Source organism: Zeugodacus cucurbitae, chromosome 3, assembly GCF_028554725.1.
Source record: "Zeugodacus cucurbitae isolate PBARC_wt_2022May chromosome 3, idZeuCucr1.2, whole genome shotgun sequence".
Taxonomy (NCBI): Eukaryota; Metazoa; Arthropoda; class Insecta; order Diptera; family Tephritidae; genus Zeugodacus; species Zeugodacus cucurbitae.
In genome coordinates, this window is record NC_071668.1 from 70,104,336 (window position 1) to 70,127,283 (window position 22,948).

Here is a 22,948-nt window from a genome sequence, read left to right on the forward strand (position 1 = left end):
GCAAGTGATTTGAGAAACGATATGAGTGCGATAAGATCGATTCTTTGGAAGAAGAAAAAACTTCAGCTGAGTGTTGCAGATTTGGCTTTTCAAGGCCAGGACATGCCGGATTTTTTAAAATGTTTAAAAACACCTTACGACTGCTTTGCATATTTTGTGACCGAAGACTTTCTGAAGGTAATTTCTAATATATAACAGTTTATTAAATTTTTAATAAAAATTTTGCAGGCAATAGCCTTACAGATGAACTTGTATGCCAAGCAAAAAGATATATCTTCAAAGTTTTGTATCGATCACCAAGAGCTGCGTAAGTTTTTGGGAATATTGTTGTTTACGTCTGTTTATCGCTTTCCTAACAGTCGCTCATATTGGGGACAATACGGATTAGATCCGATACGTTTATCCATGACATGCAATCGATTTGAAGAAATTAGAAACCACTTGCATTTCAATAATGATGCGTCTCGTATAGAGAAAGGTCAACCTGGTTATGACCTCTTGTATAAAATAAGGCCGCTAGTAAAACATTTCAACCAACGTTTTTCTTCAGTTCCAATGCGGCAGAGACTTTGCGTTGATGAGCAAATGTGTGCCACGAAAATGAGTGGAAACCCAGTGAGGCAATATATGCCAGCAAAACCTCACAAATGGGGAGCGAAACTATTCGTGATTTGCGATTCCTTTGGATATTCGTATTCCTTTGAAGTTTATTGTGGCGCCGGCGATAACAAAATTTTGCCAAATTGTCCAGATCTTGGTGCTGCATCCAATGTTGTAGTTAGGTTGTCACAAGTCATACCAAACAATGCCAATCATATTATTTACTTTGACAACTTTTATACCTCATTGGGATTGCTATTATATATGAGAAGTCGCGGAATTCACAGTTTAGGTACAGTGCGAGGAAATCGAGTACCAAATATAAAACTTTCCACAGACGCAGAGCTGCAATCAAAAAAAGTAGCACGTGGGTATAATGAAGAATACGTGGGAAGTGTTTTTGGAGTAGACATAAGCAGCGTTTTGTGGTACGACACAAGAGCAGTTCGTCTGTTATCCACCTACGTAGGAACAGATGCAATTGTACATAATGAAAGTTCATATTCCTTAAAGGCAAATCGTTGGGATCGAAAATTGAAACAAAATGTTGAGGTGGATTGTCCAGCTATTGTGAAAGAATACAACCAGCATATGGGTGGTGTGGATTTGGTTGACGGATTGATTGGTCGATACCACATAAAAATGAAAACCAGAAAATGGACAAATAAATTATTTTACCACATGCTGGACGTGAGTATGGTGAATGCATATTGTCTTTATAACCGACTAAATAAGGACGTCCTAAAGTGTAAACTTCCTGACTTCAGATCAGAAGTGGCAGAAACACTTTGTTTGATTGGTTCGACAAAACCTGTAAAACGTGGTCGTCCATCGTCTTTAACACCTCCACCAAAAGCTAAAAAGACGTATCACCTATCAGAAAATATAAGATACGATCAAATAGGACACTGGTGTAAGTTTTTGGACCGCTCAGGCAAAAAAATGTGCAAATTTCGTGGATGCAAATCAGAAACTCAGGCATTTTGCATTAAATGTAAAATTAATTTATGCAATTCAACGGCAAAAGATTGTTTTTTCAAATATCACAATAAAGAAGAAATGAAAACATAAATTTATATGAACATTTTAATGCATAGGTCCGCCTTGAGGCGGATTACCTTATTTTACCTGTAAAAGGTACACAAATTGACAAATCGAAAAACTAACATCAGATTCGTCTTCACAGACCTGAATATAGTCTAATATAAAAATCACAGTCGAAACAAAAATTCATGCATTAGAGGGTTAAGTGATTACAAAATATAAACACAAATACCTACGTAAACACAAGCGACGAGGGCACTTGCACTCGAAATGAACTATTGAATTGTTGTCAAAAATGTAATTGTGGCATTGAATATAATCCCAACCTTCAAATATGTCGAAGTAGAGATTTAGATAACTCAACTAGCAAGCTGGCGAGGCGATAATAGAGAGCGAAACAGTAAACTCCATGAGTTAATTAACTGCGAGAATGGTTTTTTAAAAGTTGTCAAACTTAATATTTCATTATAATTGCGTATGTTACATAACAACTCGATTAATAACGTTTAACAACATATGGCGGTTACTGACCCGTGGGCACATATGGATTGCCTACTTTTTGTAAATTATTACAGCGGAGGTGGTGTGAATGAAAGCTGGGTGTGAGAGGAAGTTTGTTACTCATTTCACTTTCATAGTTAAATATGAAGTAAGAGATATGCACATACCTACGGAAACTTCTAAATTATCAGAACCATAAGTTGTTTGGCCGGATCCGTTTCCATAGTCGGGTTTATGTGAGCGAAACGGATGCGGTTTTTTATCCGGCCAAGAACTGTCAACTCGACAGTATTCACCACAATTATTTGGGGAATATTTTCTGTCGCTACAACAACAATAAAAACAAGACTTAAATTTTGATTTCCTGCTGAGAAACATTTTTAACAAAATTAAGATAAGGTGTTGGAGCCAAATAGATCCTTTGTTAAAACCACTTGAATAGCCTTGATAGACGGCATCGCTAATTTGCATTACCTTGGGCATTAGATCTATTTTAATGCAAATTATTAATGCACAAAAATTTCGCAGCAAAACGCAGCATATTTGAGTTGGCAATAATACCCAAAAATGACCGACTTGAATGGTGAATAATACAAAGAAGAAGGATATTTGTTAATTAAATTATGTATTTACAAATATATTATCATTAAATAATTTTAATGTTTTTAGATGGCAGATTACAAACAGCGAACAGTTTCAACGGCAACCAGTGACTGTGTTGATAGATGTGGTCACTATTGTTTTAATGAATAAGCAGATTTCTCAATCAGCACTCTAAATGCACAATTCTGCCGTTTGCCACCATAAAATTTAATACACATTAGCATTTCTTAAGGCACATTAATATTGCCCGTCTGTCACTGCTGTGAGGCAAGCATAAAAAGAAGATAAGTGGTTATAAGTGGAACATTGCCTTTGAGATGAATGTATTAGAATAAGTCAAGATTTTACATTCAAACTTCATAAAATCTTAAATTGGGTCCTAACTAAAGCTACTTAGAAAATCTACCATCCGTTCCCACGACAGTCGGTTTTACGTAGTCGCAAAGGATTCTTATCCGTCCGACGGTTGTCAAATTGGCAGCATACCTCAGAACTATTGTCGAATGTTTTATACCGCTACAACAACAACAAAAAAAATTCTACCATGGTACTGTATGGCTGTCAAACTTGCCGATCTTTTAGGGGGTATGAATTTCAAGTTGATCGATTATAGCTTATTTGCCCAAAGGTCCTAAAAATCTCCAAATAATGCCTTTATGAAACTCGAAGAACGGACTATTCAGTCATCATCATCTTTAATCATAACTTCGGGTCTTTAATAGTTTGATAGTTTTAACGAAGCTTCACTTACCAGATATTCTACGAAAAAATTGTTGGTAGGTTAGAATGGTGGAGATTGAAAGCAGAAAAACTTGACTATGTAATATAGACAAATATAGACATATCTAACCGCTGTCACCTAGGTTAGAACTACTTTATATGCACCTGATTGGCATATGACTGGAGAATATGGAGCATTTGTATAATCCAATTACATAAAAATGTTAATTCGCAAGTTTAATTATATGTTTATTTAATGCTTGCAGTTGATTTATGCATTTTCTATTTGTAAGTCGAAGGCTTGTGAAAATCGATTCAGTGAACTTGTAAGTGCCCAACATTTGCGTCTCAATTTATTTCATACAAAATGTAAGTATTAGCATTCGATCACACATCTAATACTAAAATGGCCTCTACTTAAAGGGGGTATGGTGGTGTAAAGGCAAACAATTTTAGGTAAATCGGTCCAGTAAAACATTAAAAATCGATGGTATCGTTTAGAAAGACAGTTTCGAGAATAACTCGTTTGAAGTTTCCCGACAAGCTGAGACAGTATGGCTGCCGCGCCAGGATCGGACATATAAATATTAGGTCTACAACTTTGCTTCCGCCGTTTTCCAATAGATGTCTCTAAGATCAAGCACTGGTCGATTAAATCGTTTTATATCGATCTTGGACATTTGTGTCAACATTAACCCAACAAAATATTTGTAGGGATCTGTTTGCATCCCAAACTTATTCTCAACTGAAAATGTCACTTTTTCAGCCGAATTCACGACATTTGCCTCGCATTTGGAATACGCATGCTGCCACAAAGATGGTCAAAGGTAGTAGCTAGCGACGGCCAATATTTTGAATAACATTTTTGTAACCGTTTTTATACAAAAAAGGCCTTAAATTTACAACGGCGGAAGCAAAGTTGTAGACCTAATATCTCCGAAAATAATTTGAATTTTGAAAAATCGTTTTTTTTTTCTGCACCACCATACAATACCCCTTTATGAATAAAAATTTAGAGCAGATTTTTTTGTTCAATTTAAACATTTAAAGGTTCAAAAATATTCATGTCTTCGTTGTCTACTAAACCTAAGAAACACATCTGGCAACAATCTAATTATGAAGTTGAGCAAACTACAGTTAAAACACCATAATCGATAACTAAATATCAATTTCTTCAGCTTTTAGTGTATTAGTCAATTTCGCTGAGCCCGATCAGTACCTTAATATATGTCCTAATAACTCTCACACTGACAAGTACTTCTACTTGGTGAGTAAACAATCTTTAGTACGTACTACAAACGAAGCTCACAAATCTTAATACACACATATCTACAACAACATGCATGCGATTATTACTCACCTCAGCCCACATGCAAACGATGAGTGATGCGCAGGTCATTAACATCGGATAATATGCCGACATCAATGTGATGGCCCATTGTGGCTGTAAATCCAACTGCAATAAATGAGAAACGCCATGACAATTAAAACAATAAATTATTATTATATGTATGTATTTCCAGTGTAATCGCACTGCTTACCGGCGTGGTAAAGAAGGCGCCACGCAGTGATGCTGCCACGAAAACCAAAAAGTATAGGACCTTTTGTGTTGTCAGCCGGCAGGCGCGCAGTAGCGATGGTTGTTTCAAGCGCTGATACTCGGCCACAATGCAGATGAAGAGTTGCACGACGGACACCAAAGCGACAAAGTAAAAAACAGCCGAGATGCCGGCGTAGTATGGCAAATTGAAGCCGCTACACTCATCGCCAGCGTAGCGGATCTCACAGAGGCATGTGCCATTCAGACAGTCGCCACGGCCGGAGCAAGTGGCTATGTTGGGATCGTCATCGTTGATGTTGAAAGGTGAGGCTGGTGAATTGGTTACACCAACACCGGCGGCAAAACCAACACCACCGCCGCCGCCGCCGCCATTGCGGCCACCCCCCACAGGTGGTTTTGATTGCAATACGCTCGAAGAGCACCGCATTAATTTGTGAAAATTGGATAGCATTCTACGTCAAACTACCTGTAAATAAAAAAAAATAGATTTGATAAAGCTTCTTTTAACAAAAAAAAATAATTGTTTATTTAACATTTCTAACTTTTTTTGTTGTTATTACATTGCTAAAATAAATAAATAAATATGTTTGTCAAACATTATTTAGTCAGCACTCATAATAAAGATGTTGCCAGAATCAAATAGTCATCAATAATTTTTGTGTTTGAACAAGGTTTTAGCGTATTTGGCTATAGATTGCAAATTTTTTCAAAAAACAAAAACAAACAATATATAAATATACATATGTATGTATGTATGTATGTATGTATGAATTTGAAAGAAAAAAGTTATGAAAGTAAATGAAAAGTAAGAAATTGCGTGAAGGGAAAAGAAACTTTCCAGCTGTGTTGCGAACATGCAACTTAACAAAAAGATTGACATCTAATAAGAACTGTTCGAGACTAAACTTTTTAGACACAAATTTCATTCACTTTTTCGATTAGCATATTCTAGGAATGTTAAAATGGTTTTGTGTTAACTGAAGTACGGAAAATATTTCTATGCAGAACAACAAAGATATCTCAAATACTGTCATTTGGTATGTAGAAATATTCAATTTATTTAATAAATTCAGACTTATTGTCAAAAAATTCACACATTTTTGTTCTTCGTATCATGAATGCCACATGGTACATATTCGAAAAAGTTCCCTTATCATAAATGTATTTTTTTTCTCGTGTAAATACATATAAACTTCCCCCTAAGTGCCTTGCCAAATAAAAAAATTTTAGAAATTTTCCTGTTTTAAGTGCCTTTTGGCAACGGCGAATACCGCAGACGATGGAACGATGAGCTGTACGAGTTATACGACGACATTGACATAGTTCAGCGAATAAAAAGACAGCGGCTACGCTGGCTAGGTCATGTTGTCCGAATGGACGAAAACACTCCAGCCCTGAAAGTGTTCGATGCAGTACCCGCCGGAGGAAGCCGAGGAAGGGGAAGGCCTCCACTCCGTTGCAGGGACCAGGTGGAGAGCGACCTGGTTACACTTGGGATCTCCAACTGGCGCCGAACTGCGAAGGAGATAGAGAGGTGGCGCACTATCGTCGATTCGGCTATAACCGGCTAAACGGTTGCAACGCCAATCACATACATACAAGTGCCTTTTTAATATTTTTTGCTTTTAAATTAATTAGGCTTGGCTCCAGCGGCATCCCAGGAAATTGTAAGGCTGATGAGCTGACAAGGCTAGGCACGTCAGTCTTACCTAGATACAATAGAATGGAAATATGTTTAAGTACTACTTATCCTTTTGTGGTACGAAGGCTGCTATATATATTTCTGGCCTAGGCAACACTAAGTGTTGCCAGGTGCAATCTGACATTTCCATTGGAAAGTTTGACATTTTTTAGCATAACATCACACAGAACGTTTTGTCATTTAATTGTGAATTGTTTTATTTACAGGGAATTAAAAAATTCATCTCGGCCAAAAAATGGAATTAACTCGTGAACATTTTCGTGCGATCATTTTTCACAACTTTCGACGTGGATTATCGCGACAAGAGTGCATCGATGAACTAAAATCTTTGTATGGCTATGAAGCACCATCCTATAGCACTGGGAAAAACTGGTACAACGAATTCAATCGTGGCCGACGCTCGCTCAAAGACGAATTCCGTGAAGGTCGTCCAAAAACAGCCGTTGTGCCAGAAAACATCGATGCCGTACGTGAACTGATAATACAAGACCGTCATGTAACATACCTTCAGATAGAGGCATGCCTATGCATTTCTCCCACCAGCATACATCGATATTGCATGAACACCTGGCCGTAAAAAAGATTTGTTCTCGTTGGATCCCGCACAATTTGACAATCGCTCAAAAAAAGGCTCAAAAAAAGTGCTTCGAAAATTGGTTTGAGCGCATGCAAAAGTGTATAAATCTTGATGGAGAATATTTTGAAAAACAATAAAACTATTTTCGTTGATAAATATTCCTATTTTCATTATTAGGCCAGAAATGTATATGGCAGCCCTCGTATTATACTGAACGATTGGGCTGTAGCTGGTCAGTCTAGGGAGCTTTTTGTCCTCAGTAATATTTCCTTAGTTGTGATTCCATTATTCCATTGATAGCTGTACCAGGTGCTGACTATAAGTTGCCTGGAAGTAGACGAGATCGAATCATCTCAACACTTTCTTATGGACTGCCAGGCCGATGCGAGATCTAGACTGAAATGCCTTGGATATCACCTTTTTGAATATCCCCACGAAATAGCAGATTTAGAGGTAAACAACCTATGTAGATTTGTAGTAGATTCACGGCGCTTTGTCGGCCCTTAATATCTAGACTCTATCTGCAGGTATTTCAGACTTCACAAAAGACTGCGCCTACTTTTTAGTGTGTTCCTCCACTTGTGGGGAACGATGAAAGAATCTAACCTAAGGTCAATTAACAAAATACAGTTCAAGTTTCTGGTGAAAAATCTTGATATAGTAAAGAATTTTAAGAAAGAAAGGATAAAGTGCATCCATTTTGGAATAGTGACATGATTCTATAAATATCAAGGGGCCTCTATCGAAATGGATTTCAGAATAGGACAAAATTGTCCAGTTGTTCCCCAATATTCCTTTAAATATAATTTTGAATCAATATAAGCAATGAATATTTCTGAAATACGTTGAGTATTCCTTCGTATTCTGCTATGTGGTGTACATATATATTATTACCTCGTCGGACATTTGATTTGATTTGTGGTTAAATAAAATATTTATTCGCTTTGTGGGAATTCGATATCTTAGACGCCTTTTAATTCATGAATCGTTTAACCGTTCAACACAATAACTAACTTATCTAAACATCTATAGAACGAGTGAGCATACCTGAGTTGTTTAAGGGTTAGAATTTTCAAAAAATCGATTTTTTTTATTTCATTTTCTTAATGTACATAATTTAAGAATACACACAGAAAATTTCATATCGTTTCGGTGAATATTTTCAAAGTTACAAGCAAATGAAAAATTTGAAAAGGCGTTTCAGAGTGCTTGGAAGTACAAGGTCCAAACTTTAAACGCGTTTTTCTCAAAATGGTGTTTTCAAAGTCGGTGACCAACATTATTCGAAAACGGCTAGACCGATTAGTCTCAAATTTTAACACGACCTTCTTAAATATATTTTTTAGTAATTAATCGAAGATTTTTTCTCTCCGATAAATATTTTTTTTTTATAAACAATTTAAGGCCGAAATTTCGATGAAGAATCGATTTTTTTTTTTAGAAACCGCCATTTTGTCAAAAAATTTTATTTTGCTTATTCCTTCGATTAATTACTAGATTTAACATTATTTTAACAAAATCTGTTTGGTTTTTTAATTTCGGATGATCCAGTTCCGAGATATAGTGGTCACCGCAAAACATCTTTTTTGAGAGGAGCTCCTGGAGATCAGCTGTAGCTCTTTTTCAAATAAATATTTTTACTAGTACTAAGTCTTAAAATACAGTTAAAAGGTACCATAATATGTGTATAAATTTTTGGATCAATAAATTAAAGAGTTTTCTCAGAAAAAATTCTGGAAAATTCACTTTTTTCGGCCGTCTAACTGTATATAACCCCTTAAGTTGTTTCATAGACAATCTCGAGATATTTATATAGAAATTAGTTCAAGGAGTCTAAAAGAAGGAATCAATATATCAATTACTCCGTATGCCATCGCCCCATTGACTGCAACGTAATATTTTAGCTTTTTTGGCCAATTTTTATACTCTCGCAACAAAGTTGCGAAGAGAGTATTATAGTTTTGTTCACATAACACCCAAAACTAAACGAGTTAGATATAGGGCTATATATACCAAAATGATCAGGGTGAAGATTTCAAATCCGGATGTCTGTCTATCTGTCCGCCCGTCCGTCTGTGCAAGCTGTAACTTGAGTAAAAATTAAGATATCTTGATGAAACTTGGGCACACTTGTTTCTTGGCACTATAGGAAGGTTGCTGGACCAATCGAACCACTGCCACGTCCACAAATTGGCGAAAACCGAAAATACATAAAGTGTCATAACTAAGCCATAAATAAAGCTATGGAAATAAAAATTGGTACAAAGGATTGCACTATCGAGGGGCATATGTGGATGTAATTTTTTTGCTGGCCGTGGTCCCGCCTTCTACAAAGTCTTTTGTACATATCTCGTAAACTAATTAAGCTATATCAATCAAACTTTCTACAATCGTTTCTTTTAGGTACTACCTTATACAGTCCAATAAAGTAAATCAGATTATAACCACGCCCACCTCCCATACAAAGGTTATGTTGAGAACTACTAAAAATGCTTTAATTCTGTAAGGGAAAACACCAGAAACATTATAAAAAAGAAGAAGAAGGTACAGAAGGGCAATATCGTTTTAAAGGACCTACCAGCAGACAGATATTGTTTTTGAACAGATGTTGTTAATTCTGATATGAAAAAGAAGTGACAAAAGCAAGTGGGAGAAGAGATCGAAGACGATGAAGAGGTGGCTCTGATTGCTCAAAGGAAAATAAGCGTCCGCAATTCGCCCCTGTTTAAACAAAATTTATTAGCACTATGAACCTTACTTAGTATATATAAACAAAAAAAATCATATAAACAATAAAGAAACCAGCCGCACACAACAAACAAAGAAATCAAACTAAAATGCAAATTTAAATTAGAAATTAGTATTACACATCGGCTGTTGTACGCCGATTATGTGACTAAAGTGATGAGTTGGTTGACAATTGTTCGGAATTAATAATTTGCACAAATGTTAGATATGCAAAACGCATCCGTTTTTGGAATCGTAACAACAATTTGCATATGTAGACATGAGTATGTAGGTTTATACATGCATATGTATATCTATATATGTACATATATACATTCACATATTAATTAATTAGAGGCGCGATTAAAACAGCAATGAATGTCTGTAATCAATTTAACATACATATATACAAATTAGCATACAACGCTCACATGCGTGTGTGTGTGTGTGTAGAGTAAGTGAAAATAGCAAACAATACAAAGTATATGTAAATAAGAATACCCGCTAGTAGACACCACTTGTTATCAGAAATATAATTCAACTCGCAACAGTGAAAACGCGCAATTGTTTGTGATATATCAGTCATGTTCCAGTTGAAGGTGTAAGCAAATATTTGCACTAATCATACGTTTATGAATGACAATGAAAAATATATATATCAGAATATATACATATATCTGAGATAACTTAAATATACTTAGTTCATGCAAATGAAGTGAGAATATTCGCAAAAGACAACTGACTTCCGGTATCGTTATAACACTTTTTCTTTTATTACTAACACGATGAAAAATGGTGGATTATTAACTATTATTATTAATCTATATATTCTTTTAAGATTCTCTACAGTTCATTTATGCTTATAGTTCGGAACAATTGCTCTCTTTCACGAAAGGTTGGCTTAAGATCAGGCAGGATTAATACGCTATTTCATACAATAAATACTTCTAGTAGCTATTTTTTCCAAATGCTGTGACACTCAGTAACGATTTTAAGACACGTAGTCGTTCTGGTGTACCATATAGACATAAATATGGCGTTTATCAATAGACAAGAACGGAAAGGCTAAGTTCGGGTGCAACCGAACAATTTAGAATCTCTCGCAATTTATTGATGTAATTTTATAAACATAACACAATTCGACCCATATATTCTGCAGTTCAATAGAACAATGAAAATCATCAAAAATAGTATATGGGGTTTTTCACCACCAAGATACATTATATCGAAGACTATACGCTCACTTAATTTTATATTACCTATAATTAAGTATATGGGACCTGGGGGAAGTTATGACGCGATTTTTGTGCATAGAAAAACTGTTATAAGAAAAAAAAATTCAGAGGAAATGAATTACATTAAAATATCTGAGAGGTTTACCTATATTTTTGGTGAAAAATTATTCTTAGGCACCGAGTTCTTAATGTTCTATATCAGGGGCCTTGAAAAGTCATGGTCCGATTTTGACAATTTTTCCACAAGTGATGCCACAGATCATATACAGTATTTGTGTAAAGTTTTATTTCGCTATCTTCATTGGTTCCTAATGTATATATTGTAAAGTGAAGGAATCAGATGGAATTCAAAATTGAGTTATATGGGAAGTTGTCGTGGTTATGAACCGATTTCATCAATTTTTCACATGTGTCATCAGGGTGTCAAGAAAGTGTTATATACCGAATTTTATTGAAATCGATCGAGTAGTTCTTGAGATATGGTTTTTGAACCATAAGTGGGCGACGCCACGCCCATTCTCCATTTTATAAAAAAATCTCAGTGCAGCTTCTTTCTGATATTTCTTCTGTAAAACTTAGTGTTTCTGACGTTTTTCGTTAGTAAGTTAACGCACTTTTAGTCATTTTCAACCTAATTTCTTTCATTTTTGGACTGCATTAAGAAGTGGCTAAAAGAAACGACTGCAGAAAGTTTGGTTAATACAATTTTTTTGGTTTGCAAGATATATACAAAAAACCTTTTTGGGGGCGGGGTCACGCCCACTTTTCAAAGAAAATTTCATCCAAATGTGACCCTCCATAATGTGATCCTATGTTCCAAATTTTATTTTCATAACTTTATTCATGGCTTAGTTATGACACTGTATAGGTTTTCGGTTTTCGCCATTTGGTGGGCGTGTCAGTGGATTTTGCCCATTTCCGAAAGCAACCTCCTTAGGGTGCCAAGGAATATCTGTTCCAAGTTCCATTAAGATATCTTAATTTTTACTCAAGTTATCGCTTGCACGGACAGACGGACGGACAGACATCCGGATTTCAAATCCACTCGTCATCCTGATCATTTATGTATATATAACCCCATATCTAACTCTTATATTTCTTGGTGACACAAACAACCGTTATGTGAACAAAACTATAATACTCTGTGCAACATGTTGCGAGAGTATAAAAATGTTGCTTTAAAAGGTCCTAAACTAAACAATTGTGGTTTTCAGAGTGTCCATTGCACTTCAAGAGTTATTCAACTGAAAAACTTGGATCCACTAAATAATCATTTGTGGAAAGGATGAGAAATTATCAAAAGAACATACTCCTATAGTGTATCGTGGTTGGCGTTTGAAGCTACATAAATGATTTATCAATTAATAGCCACGCACGCAAAACATTCAATTATGACCGCCATAACAACTGGGTCACCTTTTACACTCGATAAAAATGCAAACAATTATTTTATAAATGCCACTTCTGAAAACAAATTCACTAACTAATATAATACAAATCATGCATCATTTGAGAATTAAATATAATGTACAATTCATTGCGTGCTTTTTGATAAAGCAGTGCTGCAACTTGACAGCTGTCAAATTTAGTTGTCAAATAGTTGATTATAGTCAGAAGAAAACGAAAATTGATGGCTTAGAGCACAGACAGAATATTATTAATTTAGTAAAGGCAGGTATTTATAACGATTTTTTATATTTATAAAACAGATTAACTTGAATATTTATAACCAAACTAAAACCTTTTTTTTTAAGATTATGTGAAAATTCAAATAGTTACAAATAGAGATTAAAGGGAATATCTATTACCAACACAATGGTAAAACTTCGTCAAAAATTAACAAAAAATTCAAAAATAAATTTAAATAAGCTTTTTCTTCAAATTACAACTGTTAAAAGTAAAAAAAAAAATGGACATACAACTATAAATAAAATTTATAAAAAGGAAGGTCAGTATAAATAATCCATATTTTTCCACACTTTTTACCATACTATTACAAATTGCATTTTTTATAATTTATCAACAAATTATTGGCTATAGTGAAATACAAAACCATTTAAATACATATATGTTCCACAAAACCCGGCCATCTGGTTCCACACAACAGGTGTGTAAAGTGCTAAAAAAATGTTGCTGATAACAGAAAAAATCGCTCGTTATCGTCAAATGAATCATAACCGACCCTCATTAAATTGCTACCAAAAATGGCCCTACAGAACATAGGTATAGGTATTTATGCACTTGGCGAATCATAAACATTGATATTTTTGTACTTCATAACCTTTTTTTAGCTTTTACTGGCATATAATTGAACCTAATCGAACTGAACTGTTTTTCATTTATATATTTTAAAGAATTATTGATATGATCAATGAGCACTGTCTGCATGGTGTCTACACAACCATTTCGATAATAACGTCAGGTTAAACTATGATTGGAATTTGGATAAAATCAATTAGATAATTTCATATTTTTCGTTTACTATTTCGAAAGACAAGGAATCTCGCACATATAAAATCCGTCAAACCTTGTAGAGTAGTGAATCGAACAAACAACTGGTATAAATAACATGCACTGGCATAATAAAAATATAGTGGTTATGCCATTTTAGATTTTCTTTTACTCTATTGGTTAGATTTTTCCACAAGCATGGTGCTCAAACTGAGTAGAAAACTATTTTCGAAAACTGCTAATATGAAAGAAACTTCCAATTTTTTAAAGCCACTAGAAAAACTTTTAAATTCTATGAGGCTATGATTTACTTTATAAAATAATTTGAATGGCCTTTGACAGATAGTCTAGTGAATGTGTAGAGATTCAGCTTAGTTAGTATTAAAGGAAATCTATAAATCTAGTATTTGAGAAGTTTCCATTGTAGATTTGTAGAGTAGATTTATTAAAGACCTTGACATCGATCCCACCACAGTCGGGTCTAGGTAACCGGAATGGACCTAGATTTGTATACGACCAAAAACCAAAGACGGTCTCGTCGGTAATATTCCTCAAAATAATTTGGGGAACATTAGTTTTTTCTGATGTAATAATGATTTCTCAAAATAAGTGAATTTCGATTTTGAAATATTAGACTAATAGACGTTCGAAACTATTTTATACAGTATCGAATTTTATTTTTAGCTAAACTAAACAAAAATGAGAGCACACATGTCAAAGACTGCCGATTCGAGTGACTACACCGCCCAGGGAGTACGTGACTTTCTGAAATATTGCTAACAGCGCAAAGTCTCAAATAAATAAACTCTTTTGCAAAAAAAATATGCAATTCTTATCTTAAAATTTCTAGCTTTTGTTTTGTATTTAATGTTTTACTTTTTATTCATTTTCTTTTCAAATGTGCAATTAGCATGTGCAGAGTGTGTTTTCTGCGCAACAATTATATAATATTTATATAGATTTTCTCGCAATCTGGAATACACTAAATACTTGTTAATCTGCGCCACTATAGATATGGAACTCAAGCAAAGATGAAAGTCTTATTTATCTAGTCTCATGTGGCTGTAGATTAGGCAGGCCTTAAAAAATTCTGAATAATATTTGCTAACTTTTGTGAGTTTAAACAAACAATACAGATTCAATTGTCTTTCTTCATAATCTGTTAACTAGAATTGAAATATTTGCTTTCCAGGAAACAAAAATTAAAATTAACAATTGATAAGGGTTCACTGTGCAATGAAGAAGACCCTTGATTGTTACCTAAAAAGTCAAAGCATAAGCTTTTTAATATCACAATAAATATATATTTTTTCAGACCCCCTAGCAGGTGTAACAGGAACAAATAAATAGACCAACTCATAGCATAACTCGAGCACATGTTCTTTAATGAAGTGAAACGAATGGGTACAACGTGGGAGCTGGTTTTTAAAAGTAAATATAGAATATCACCAACAATAATACAACAAAATATGTATGTATGTAATTGGCGTTGAACCGTTTAGTCGGTTATAGCCGAATCGAGGCTCCTCTCTTTCCTTCGCTGTTCGGCACCAGTTGGAGATTCCAAGAGTAACCAGGTCGCTTTCCAACCGGTCCCTCCAACGGACTGGAGGCCTTCCTCGGGTACTGCATCGAACACTTTCAGAGCTGGAGTGTTTTCGTCCATTCGGACAACATTACCTAGCCAGCGTAACCGCTGTTTTTTTATTCGCTGAACTATGTCAATGTCGTCGTATAACTCATACAGCTCATCATTCCATCGTATGCGGTATTCGCCGTTGCCAATGTTCTGAGGACCTTAAATCTTGCGCTAGTGTCGTCTCATCTGATGTTGACATCGTCCAAGCTTCTGCACCATAAAGCAGGACGAGAATGATAAGCGACTTGTAGAGTTTGATTTTGGTTCGTCGAGAGAGGACTTTACTTTTCAATTGCCTACTCAGTCCAAAGTAGCACCTGTCAGCAAGAGTGATTCTGCGTTGGATTTCGAGGCTGACATTGTTCTTGTTGATGCTGGTTCCCAGGTATACGAAATTATCTACGACTTCGAAGTTATGACTGTCAACAGCCAAGACGCGAATGCGCCGACTGTTTGCTTGATGACAGGAGATTCCTTAAAACGTTTGCAGGGGTCGTCATCAAAAGGGGGTGTCTCATCCGAGGCTTTCTTCGATTTTTCATTACTACTTCGTTTTTATGTGGTGGGTCCCAAACCCTACGCACAACCGCAGAAGCGGCTTCGCCTTCTCACTTTAGCTCGCCTCCAAACGGATGTCTGTTGGCTACCCAGAGGATACTTGGTCTAAGACCGGAAGTCGTGAGCTGCTAGAGCCACATGAAATAGAATCGTTCCTGGCCACTCCCAAGTGAATGACAATCAGAAACTGTCCTCAATTACGTGAACTTCTACACATGATCCCATCCTCCCTATACATGATCCCATCCTCCAAAATATATTATTATATATTGGATATTTTTTTTTAATGTTCGATTCAGCATTTCTCCGTTCAAGATTTTTGGAGACTTCACTTGTGGATAAATTTACTTTTGAAAGCAATAGTAAAATACTCGCTCATTGAATTCAGTACTAGAAAGTATCCAAATACCCCTTTGTTTGTTCTATTCGCGCTTAGCTAGACAGTTATTCACTCCCAACAAAATTTAAATATTCATCTCTTCTCACAAACTAAATATTAATAATTAATTTAAATAATTAAAGTATAATTATAAATAAATTTATACAAATAATCATACAGCTATGGGGTTATTGAACGCAATTTCATATACAAACATACAAACAAACATATTCATATATTATATACACTACAATTTTCTACTCAAAACAATTCGAATTGGAACTGGTTTTTTTGAAAACAACTCAAAGAAGAGAAAAATAGAGAAATAGTGAGGGAGGAAATATAGAGAAAGATGACGATATTTATTATTATATTTGAATCTAAACCAATAGAACTAGCCTGCGGGAAATGTAAAACCCAAAAACAATAACAAACGAACAGCAGGGGATCAAGTAATATAATAGTGCGAGCGTGACACACTTTACAAACAAGTACTATGCATATGTTACATACATACAAAACACAAGTAAAAGAATTGGAAAATACTAGTTTCAGAATTAACAATCCAAAAAGATATTGAGACTCAAGAAAAAAAACCTACAACTATTTGGACAATAAAAATTTAGAAATATCGATAGAAAGATGTGTCTGTGTACACTTGTTCATTGCTAGGTGTGTACTCTTATGTATTTATTTACTTTATGTCAGCCTAAATCTATAGCCATGCAAATAAGTTCAGTACTCGGTCAAACAAATATTTTTAATAGTATTTGTGCATATATTTTTGTATACAGGCACTTTATTTACAATAGATAATTCAAATAAGATTAATGAAGCTAAGTGTAAATTTTCTAAAAGAAAAATAAATATATATACATATCTGTATGTATATGTCTCACACAGTATAAATGCATTCCGACAGTTGGTTTATAAGTACATATATGTATATATAATACATGCATTTATCTACAGATGATATCTCCAACTACCTGCCTTCTCAAGGCATACTGCACAAGAGCTATATATGCATTATTAATTTTCTATTTAAAATTTTGAATTCTTAAATGTGGCATGGTACCAAAGGTGTGATCGAAGCCGTTGAAAGTCACTTTTTCTTGCTTTAAAAAGTTTAAGTTTGGATCTTCCTAAGAAATATCTCTTCAGTCAGTATCAGTCCATATCTTCTATTAATTCTACATATTACTTGGATCAATTTAAAGTTCATGACTTTTTTCCGCTTAAAAAAACAGAACGTTTTCCTCTACCCTTTGAAGCTTGTAAGGTCAATTTAGAGTTACACGAAATTTCAATTCTCACTCCAACTTATATGGTATATATGGCTTGACTTTTATTTATTTAGAAAACGTTACCGACTTCTCCCAATTATCGACTTATATCAATGTAGATTTATTATCATTATATTACAAAGTAGATAATCAACTGAATAATTAAGTGCTGAAGTTGAGCATTTTAAGACCTCGGCAAATAATTCGCCATAATCAGCGAAGGATCAGCCCTTAGGAATGATTATAAAGCATAGAAAACCTCCTCAAATAACCGTCCGCATTCCAATTGCAATTGTTTTTGAAATATTACCAGTCTTGGGGGGGGGGGGGGGGGGGGGGTAGTCAAAACATACTCAAATGAAACAGTCTCGGTCTTTTGGAATTGGAATTGGAGGGTCATAAAGTATGTACAACGAAACCCCATTCTTCTCATTTTAACTGATTCCAGGTCTAGTCGCGAGATTTGAGAGCCACTTATGACAATACACGGCTAGTTTGCTTACGAGATCTGTTAAAAAATAAGGTGAATTTTCAAATTCCGCGAGTTACGTATTGGAATTTGGTTTCGTTGACGAATCATGGGTATATGATTATGACATCAAAACCAAAGTCCAATCGTCCCAATGGAAGAGCCTAGGAGAACCAAGGGCAAAAAAACACAAGTTTGATAATTTTTTCGACACCAGGAAATAACCAAACACGCAAAACACGTCTAACTTTTATGTCTCTCACAAACAAAATAAATCTATACTACTACGACGGCTGCTATATATATTTCTGGCCTAGGCAACACTAAGTTTTGCCAGGTGCAATCTGACATTTCCATTGGAAAGTTTGACATTTTTTAGAATAACATCACTCAGAACGTTTTGTCATTTAATCGTGAATTGTTTTATTTACAGGGAATTAAAAAATTCATCTCGGCCAAAAAATGGAATTAACTCGTGAACATTTTCGCGCGATCATTTTTCACAACTTTCGACGTGGATTATCGCGACAAGAGTGCATCGATGAAATAAAATCTTTGTATGGCTATGAAGCACCATCCTATAGCACTGTGAAAAACTGGTACAACGAATTCAATCGTGGCCGACGCTCGCTCAAAGACGAATTCCGTGAAGGTCGTCCAAAAACAGCCGTTGTGCCAGAAAACATCGATGCCGTCATGTAACATACCTTCAGATAGAGGCATGCCTATGCATTTCTCTCAAAAAAAGGCTAAAGAAAGTGCTTCGAAAATTGGTTTGAGCGCATGCAAAAGTGTATAAATCTTGATGGAGAATATTTTGAAAAACAATAAAACCATTTTCGTTGATAAATATTCCTATTTTCATTATTAGACCAGAAATATATATAGCAGCCCTCGTATTATAAAGAGAAAAGAGTTGTATGTATGTTTGTATTGAATAAACTCAAAAACTACTGTGCCGATTTCAAAAATTGTTTCACCATTGCAAAGCTACGTTCACCCTGAGTAACATAGGCAATATTTATTGCTAGAAAGGGATGATTATTAAAACTTAACTAACGTAATCCATAGTGTAAAAAAAGTGGCCTAATACGTCTTTCGTCGTATAGACGAAAATGATAGATAGTAGTTTAACTAGATCTCAACTTTCTGGAAATATTTCCCAGGTAAGGGTATCAAAAAGACTCCGTGATGGAGAATCTTAATCTGAAACTGAAAATCTCTTGCAAGTCATTCTGTTCGCATCGCAATCCCGTGCGAAGCCGGAGCGATCTGCTAGTATGCTATACATTTTCAGGTATTGTAGAGCTACAGATACATATATGTGTTTATACATATGTAATTAATTTAATATAATTAAATCATATATAATTTTTTAAATTTCACATTAAATTCACTTAAAACAATACATGCAACAAACAATAACAACACTAACCGGAACATGTTGTTGCCGTTCTTTTGGTCACAGCGAACACATTTAATAAATTGTAATTGGCTCCACTGATTATTTCACTCTTTTGATACACTTTACAATTTATAAATATTTATATATATAGATATGTTGTTATGTACACATATATGCGATATTTTCTTTAAATATTTTTTCAACTTTCCACAAAATACACTCTTTCGCTTTTTTCGGCAATGATTTCTATGATTTGCTAGTTTTCACTTTTAAAAAGTATTCTTATCGCACGGCAAAACGCTTATCGCTCGGGTCAAAATTTAGTATGTACACTGAAAATTGAATACTTTACGCTGTCACCAAGAATCCCGAGTAAAATAATGCGTACAGATGTAGATAAATAAACACAAACGAAACTAAAATTTAATGAGTTGTGACGCGTTATCTTCGGTTGTTTCTATGTTTAATGATGATTTTTCTTTTATTATGTTTTTTTTGTTTTTAAATTTGAAATATTTCGACGCACTCAGAGTCGTCACAAAATGAACGCTTCCAGCAGATCGCTCACATAAGACTGGTCTAAGTGAATTGTTGTCGTTTGGCTAGACGACACACAATCGATCGTGCCTATTTGCTTATCGCGCTCTCCCGACGCGTTTGAAGGCGCAAATGACGATGAGAGCATAATCGACTAGCAGCCGAACTAATGCAGCGGTATAATGCTAATGACTGAATGAGTGGCTATAAAGACCGTTTTCACACAGGCAATTTTTGTCGCGGCAATTCTTAGTTTTATAGGAGAGGGGGCGACGAAGAGACGAGAATTTCTCTCTCTCTCGCTTCCCTTGGTCGCCCCCTCTCCTATAAAACTAAGAATTGCCGCGACAAAAATTGCCCGTGTGAAAACGGTCAAATAAGCCAAAATACTCGTCGAAAATGGGGAGCAGAACAGTTTACAAAGCACTGTAGTATAATTAACCGAATTGTGTTATTTATGTGAAATGAGAGAGAGAGCGTTTGTTATATACCTAGGTTTATGTAAATAATACTAGCCCTTCAGTGTGCGTTAAGCATATTACACACGTGTAGGCGTGAGAATATTTTTGGTAAAATTGTAGATATGCTGTAGACCATACATATTTAATATAATAATTCGACAAAATTGGAACAATAAAATGTTTAATGGAAGTAGATTACAGTTAAACAAAGAAAAAAAAACATATAAATAATAAAAAATTAAGTTGCATATTATAAAATTTATTATAATTGCGCCAAAATGTATGCAATTACTTTTTTCAACTAAATATATGTAAAATATTGCCTACATTTAGGCGAAAGAACATTTAGAACAAGTTGATACAAGTGCAAAAGCATACATCTCACTTGAGGAAATCTTAAAATTGGGCATATTGCCTATATATTTTCGAGAACTATGTACATATGTATATTCCACGGACCGATTGTTTCCAAAATAAAGAAAATAATATTAAAAATATTTTGATACATTTTCTACAGTGCATTAAGAGGTTCAAGATAAAATTAAGTGGGTTTTCCAACGTTTTTCTGGCCTAAAAAAGTCTGCTCTAGTAATCTATGGGGTTTAAACGTTTAAATTCGAATCAAAGAGTCGGTGATTATTAAAAAGTGTTTATAAGAAATTTATTAGCCCTTCAGCTGGAGTTTAAACCTTTCCATTGTCAGTTTAAAGAGCCTGTGATTAACAGCAGTACTACCAGAGTTTTTCAAAGTAGTCGAGGAAAATGTGAACGTTTTTTCAAGAGCATTTAGTAATCCCAACAGCGTATATCAAGTTGTAAGTAACAAGGAGAAAAGTACGTTTTGTTAACAACCGATAAATGTATATGTTGTTGTTTTTCATTTTCTTCAATCATCGATACTGTTAACACAATAACAACCGTAATGAATGATAACGTAGCTAGGCAACGTCCGGAAATGCCATCGCAATTAGATGGGTACGAGTATATATACGCTGTTTACGAATATGATGAACATATAATATAAATATTAAACTTAATCAGATGTCAAATAGAACAAAGTAATGGTATACAATTAATTTTGTAAAAAATACCCGACATTTGATAAAAATTTAGTAACATGACATTTAGGGCATGACTCAGTGTTTACGTGTAATATGACTTTTAAAAAAAAATATTCCACACTCTATATTTGTAGTTCCAATCGCCAATACTATTTTTTACACTTTGAAAATGTTTACAAAAACTTGAATACATACTTGGTGGTTTTCTCCCCGTTGTTATTTATAGCATGATAAAATGTGAAAACACATACACCTACGTACATATTTATGTTTACTAGATATTTACGATAAATTTATAGCGCTCGATTAAATTTATACTTCAACGGATGGAGGATTTTATGCGCGTGAAAAATTAGAGCGAGGTAAAGGTTACACCCTTAGGGACTAACTAAGTAAAATTACAGACACTCGTTGTGCGATAAAATCTAGAAATTTTTATTTTCATATGTACGAGTATATAGTTATGAACATTTTTATGTTCGCACAAGTGCACACATTTTGAACAGTGACGAGTAATAAAAATGCAATGTCATATATACAATTTATATTAATAATAATTAAAGGTTATAATTTGAGGTTAATAAAAGTCAGTCAATAAATAAGATAGACTTAATATTACACGGCAATTCACTTTATTTTTATTCGAACTTTTTTTGTATATTTGGTCAGAAAAAGTAGAGCGTGAAATGAAGAATCAGTCTCAAATAACTTTTTAAAATAGTTCTACTATAAAGATAACTTTTTGGTAATGAGATTGGTAGTGATCCCAAAAATCTTCTATTTTTATTGGAAAAATAAAAGCGTTCCCTGGATGGAGCCACCATAGAGCATTTAACGCTGAGGTCTAACCTTCAAAAAGAGTTGATAGAAAACAAAACCAGCGCTGAGGTTTATGAATGGCTAGAACATTAGGACAGTAGAGACGAATGATCTTCCATCCATGTTTCAAGTTCCCAAAAAAATGCTTCGATTGTAGTGAAAAAACTCACAAACCCCAACATCCAACGAGTTTTTAATGACATATATAGTTAGGACTCATTTGGGAGCACAATAAACTTAAAGATGATCCATTCATCATAAATTAAGTTATAGCCTGAAGGAATCTGTTTTTTTTTTTAATCCCCTAAGAGAGAATTTTGTAATTTTTTCTTGCTTAGCAGTTTTCAAAAGCTTCTTCAATTCAGACTGATACACAGCAGTCGCATTAGCAATTTGTCTCTTAAAAATTAGACTTCGTTCCATAGACGGGCCAATGTTCATAAAGAAATCGCAGAGCTCATTTGCCATTCTTAAACCTTCACTAAGATTTTTCAAATTGAATGTCACGTTTCCAGTGCTTGTTGAAGCCTCTTCTTCAATAGTTTGTGTTCAGTTCCATGTGAGCCCCTTCTATATGGAAATATTACCAAAAGTTCAAAAATATTGCGAAAAT

General features: G+C 34.6%; 1 protein-coding gene across 5 annotated transcripts in view; it reads right to left on the minus strand.

Moving 5' to 3' along the window:
• Positions 1–22,948, minus strand: part of LOC105217910 (uncharacterized) — a 63,683-nt gene that overhangs the window by 12,752 nt on the left and 27,983 nt on the right. For 4 of the 5 annotated variants that reach the window (XM_054227959.1, XM_054227958.1, XM_054227956.1 and 1 more), the window contains 2 exons: positions 5,010–5,495; positions 4,829–4,924 (listed from right to left, as the gene is read on the minus strand). In XM_054227959.1, the coding sequence (XP_054083934.1) occupies positions 4,829–4,924; positions 5,010–5,480 (567 nt within the window). In that variant the 5' untranslated portion in view covers positions 5,481–5,495. Of the gene's footprint in view, positions 1–4,828; positions 4,925–5,009; positions 5,496–19,487; positions 19,963–22,948 lie in introns of those variants that run through there. The other variant, XM_054227957.1, reaches the window with a different exon arrangement.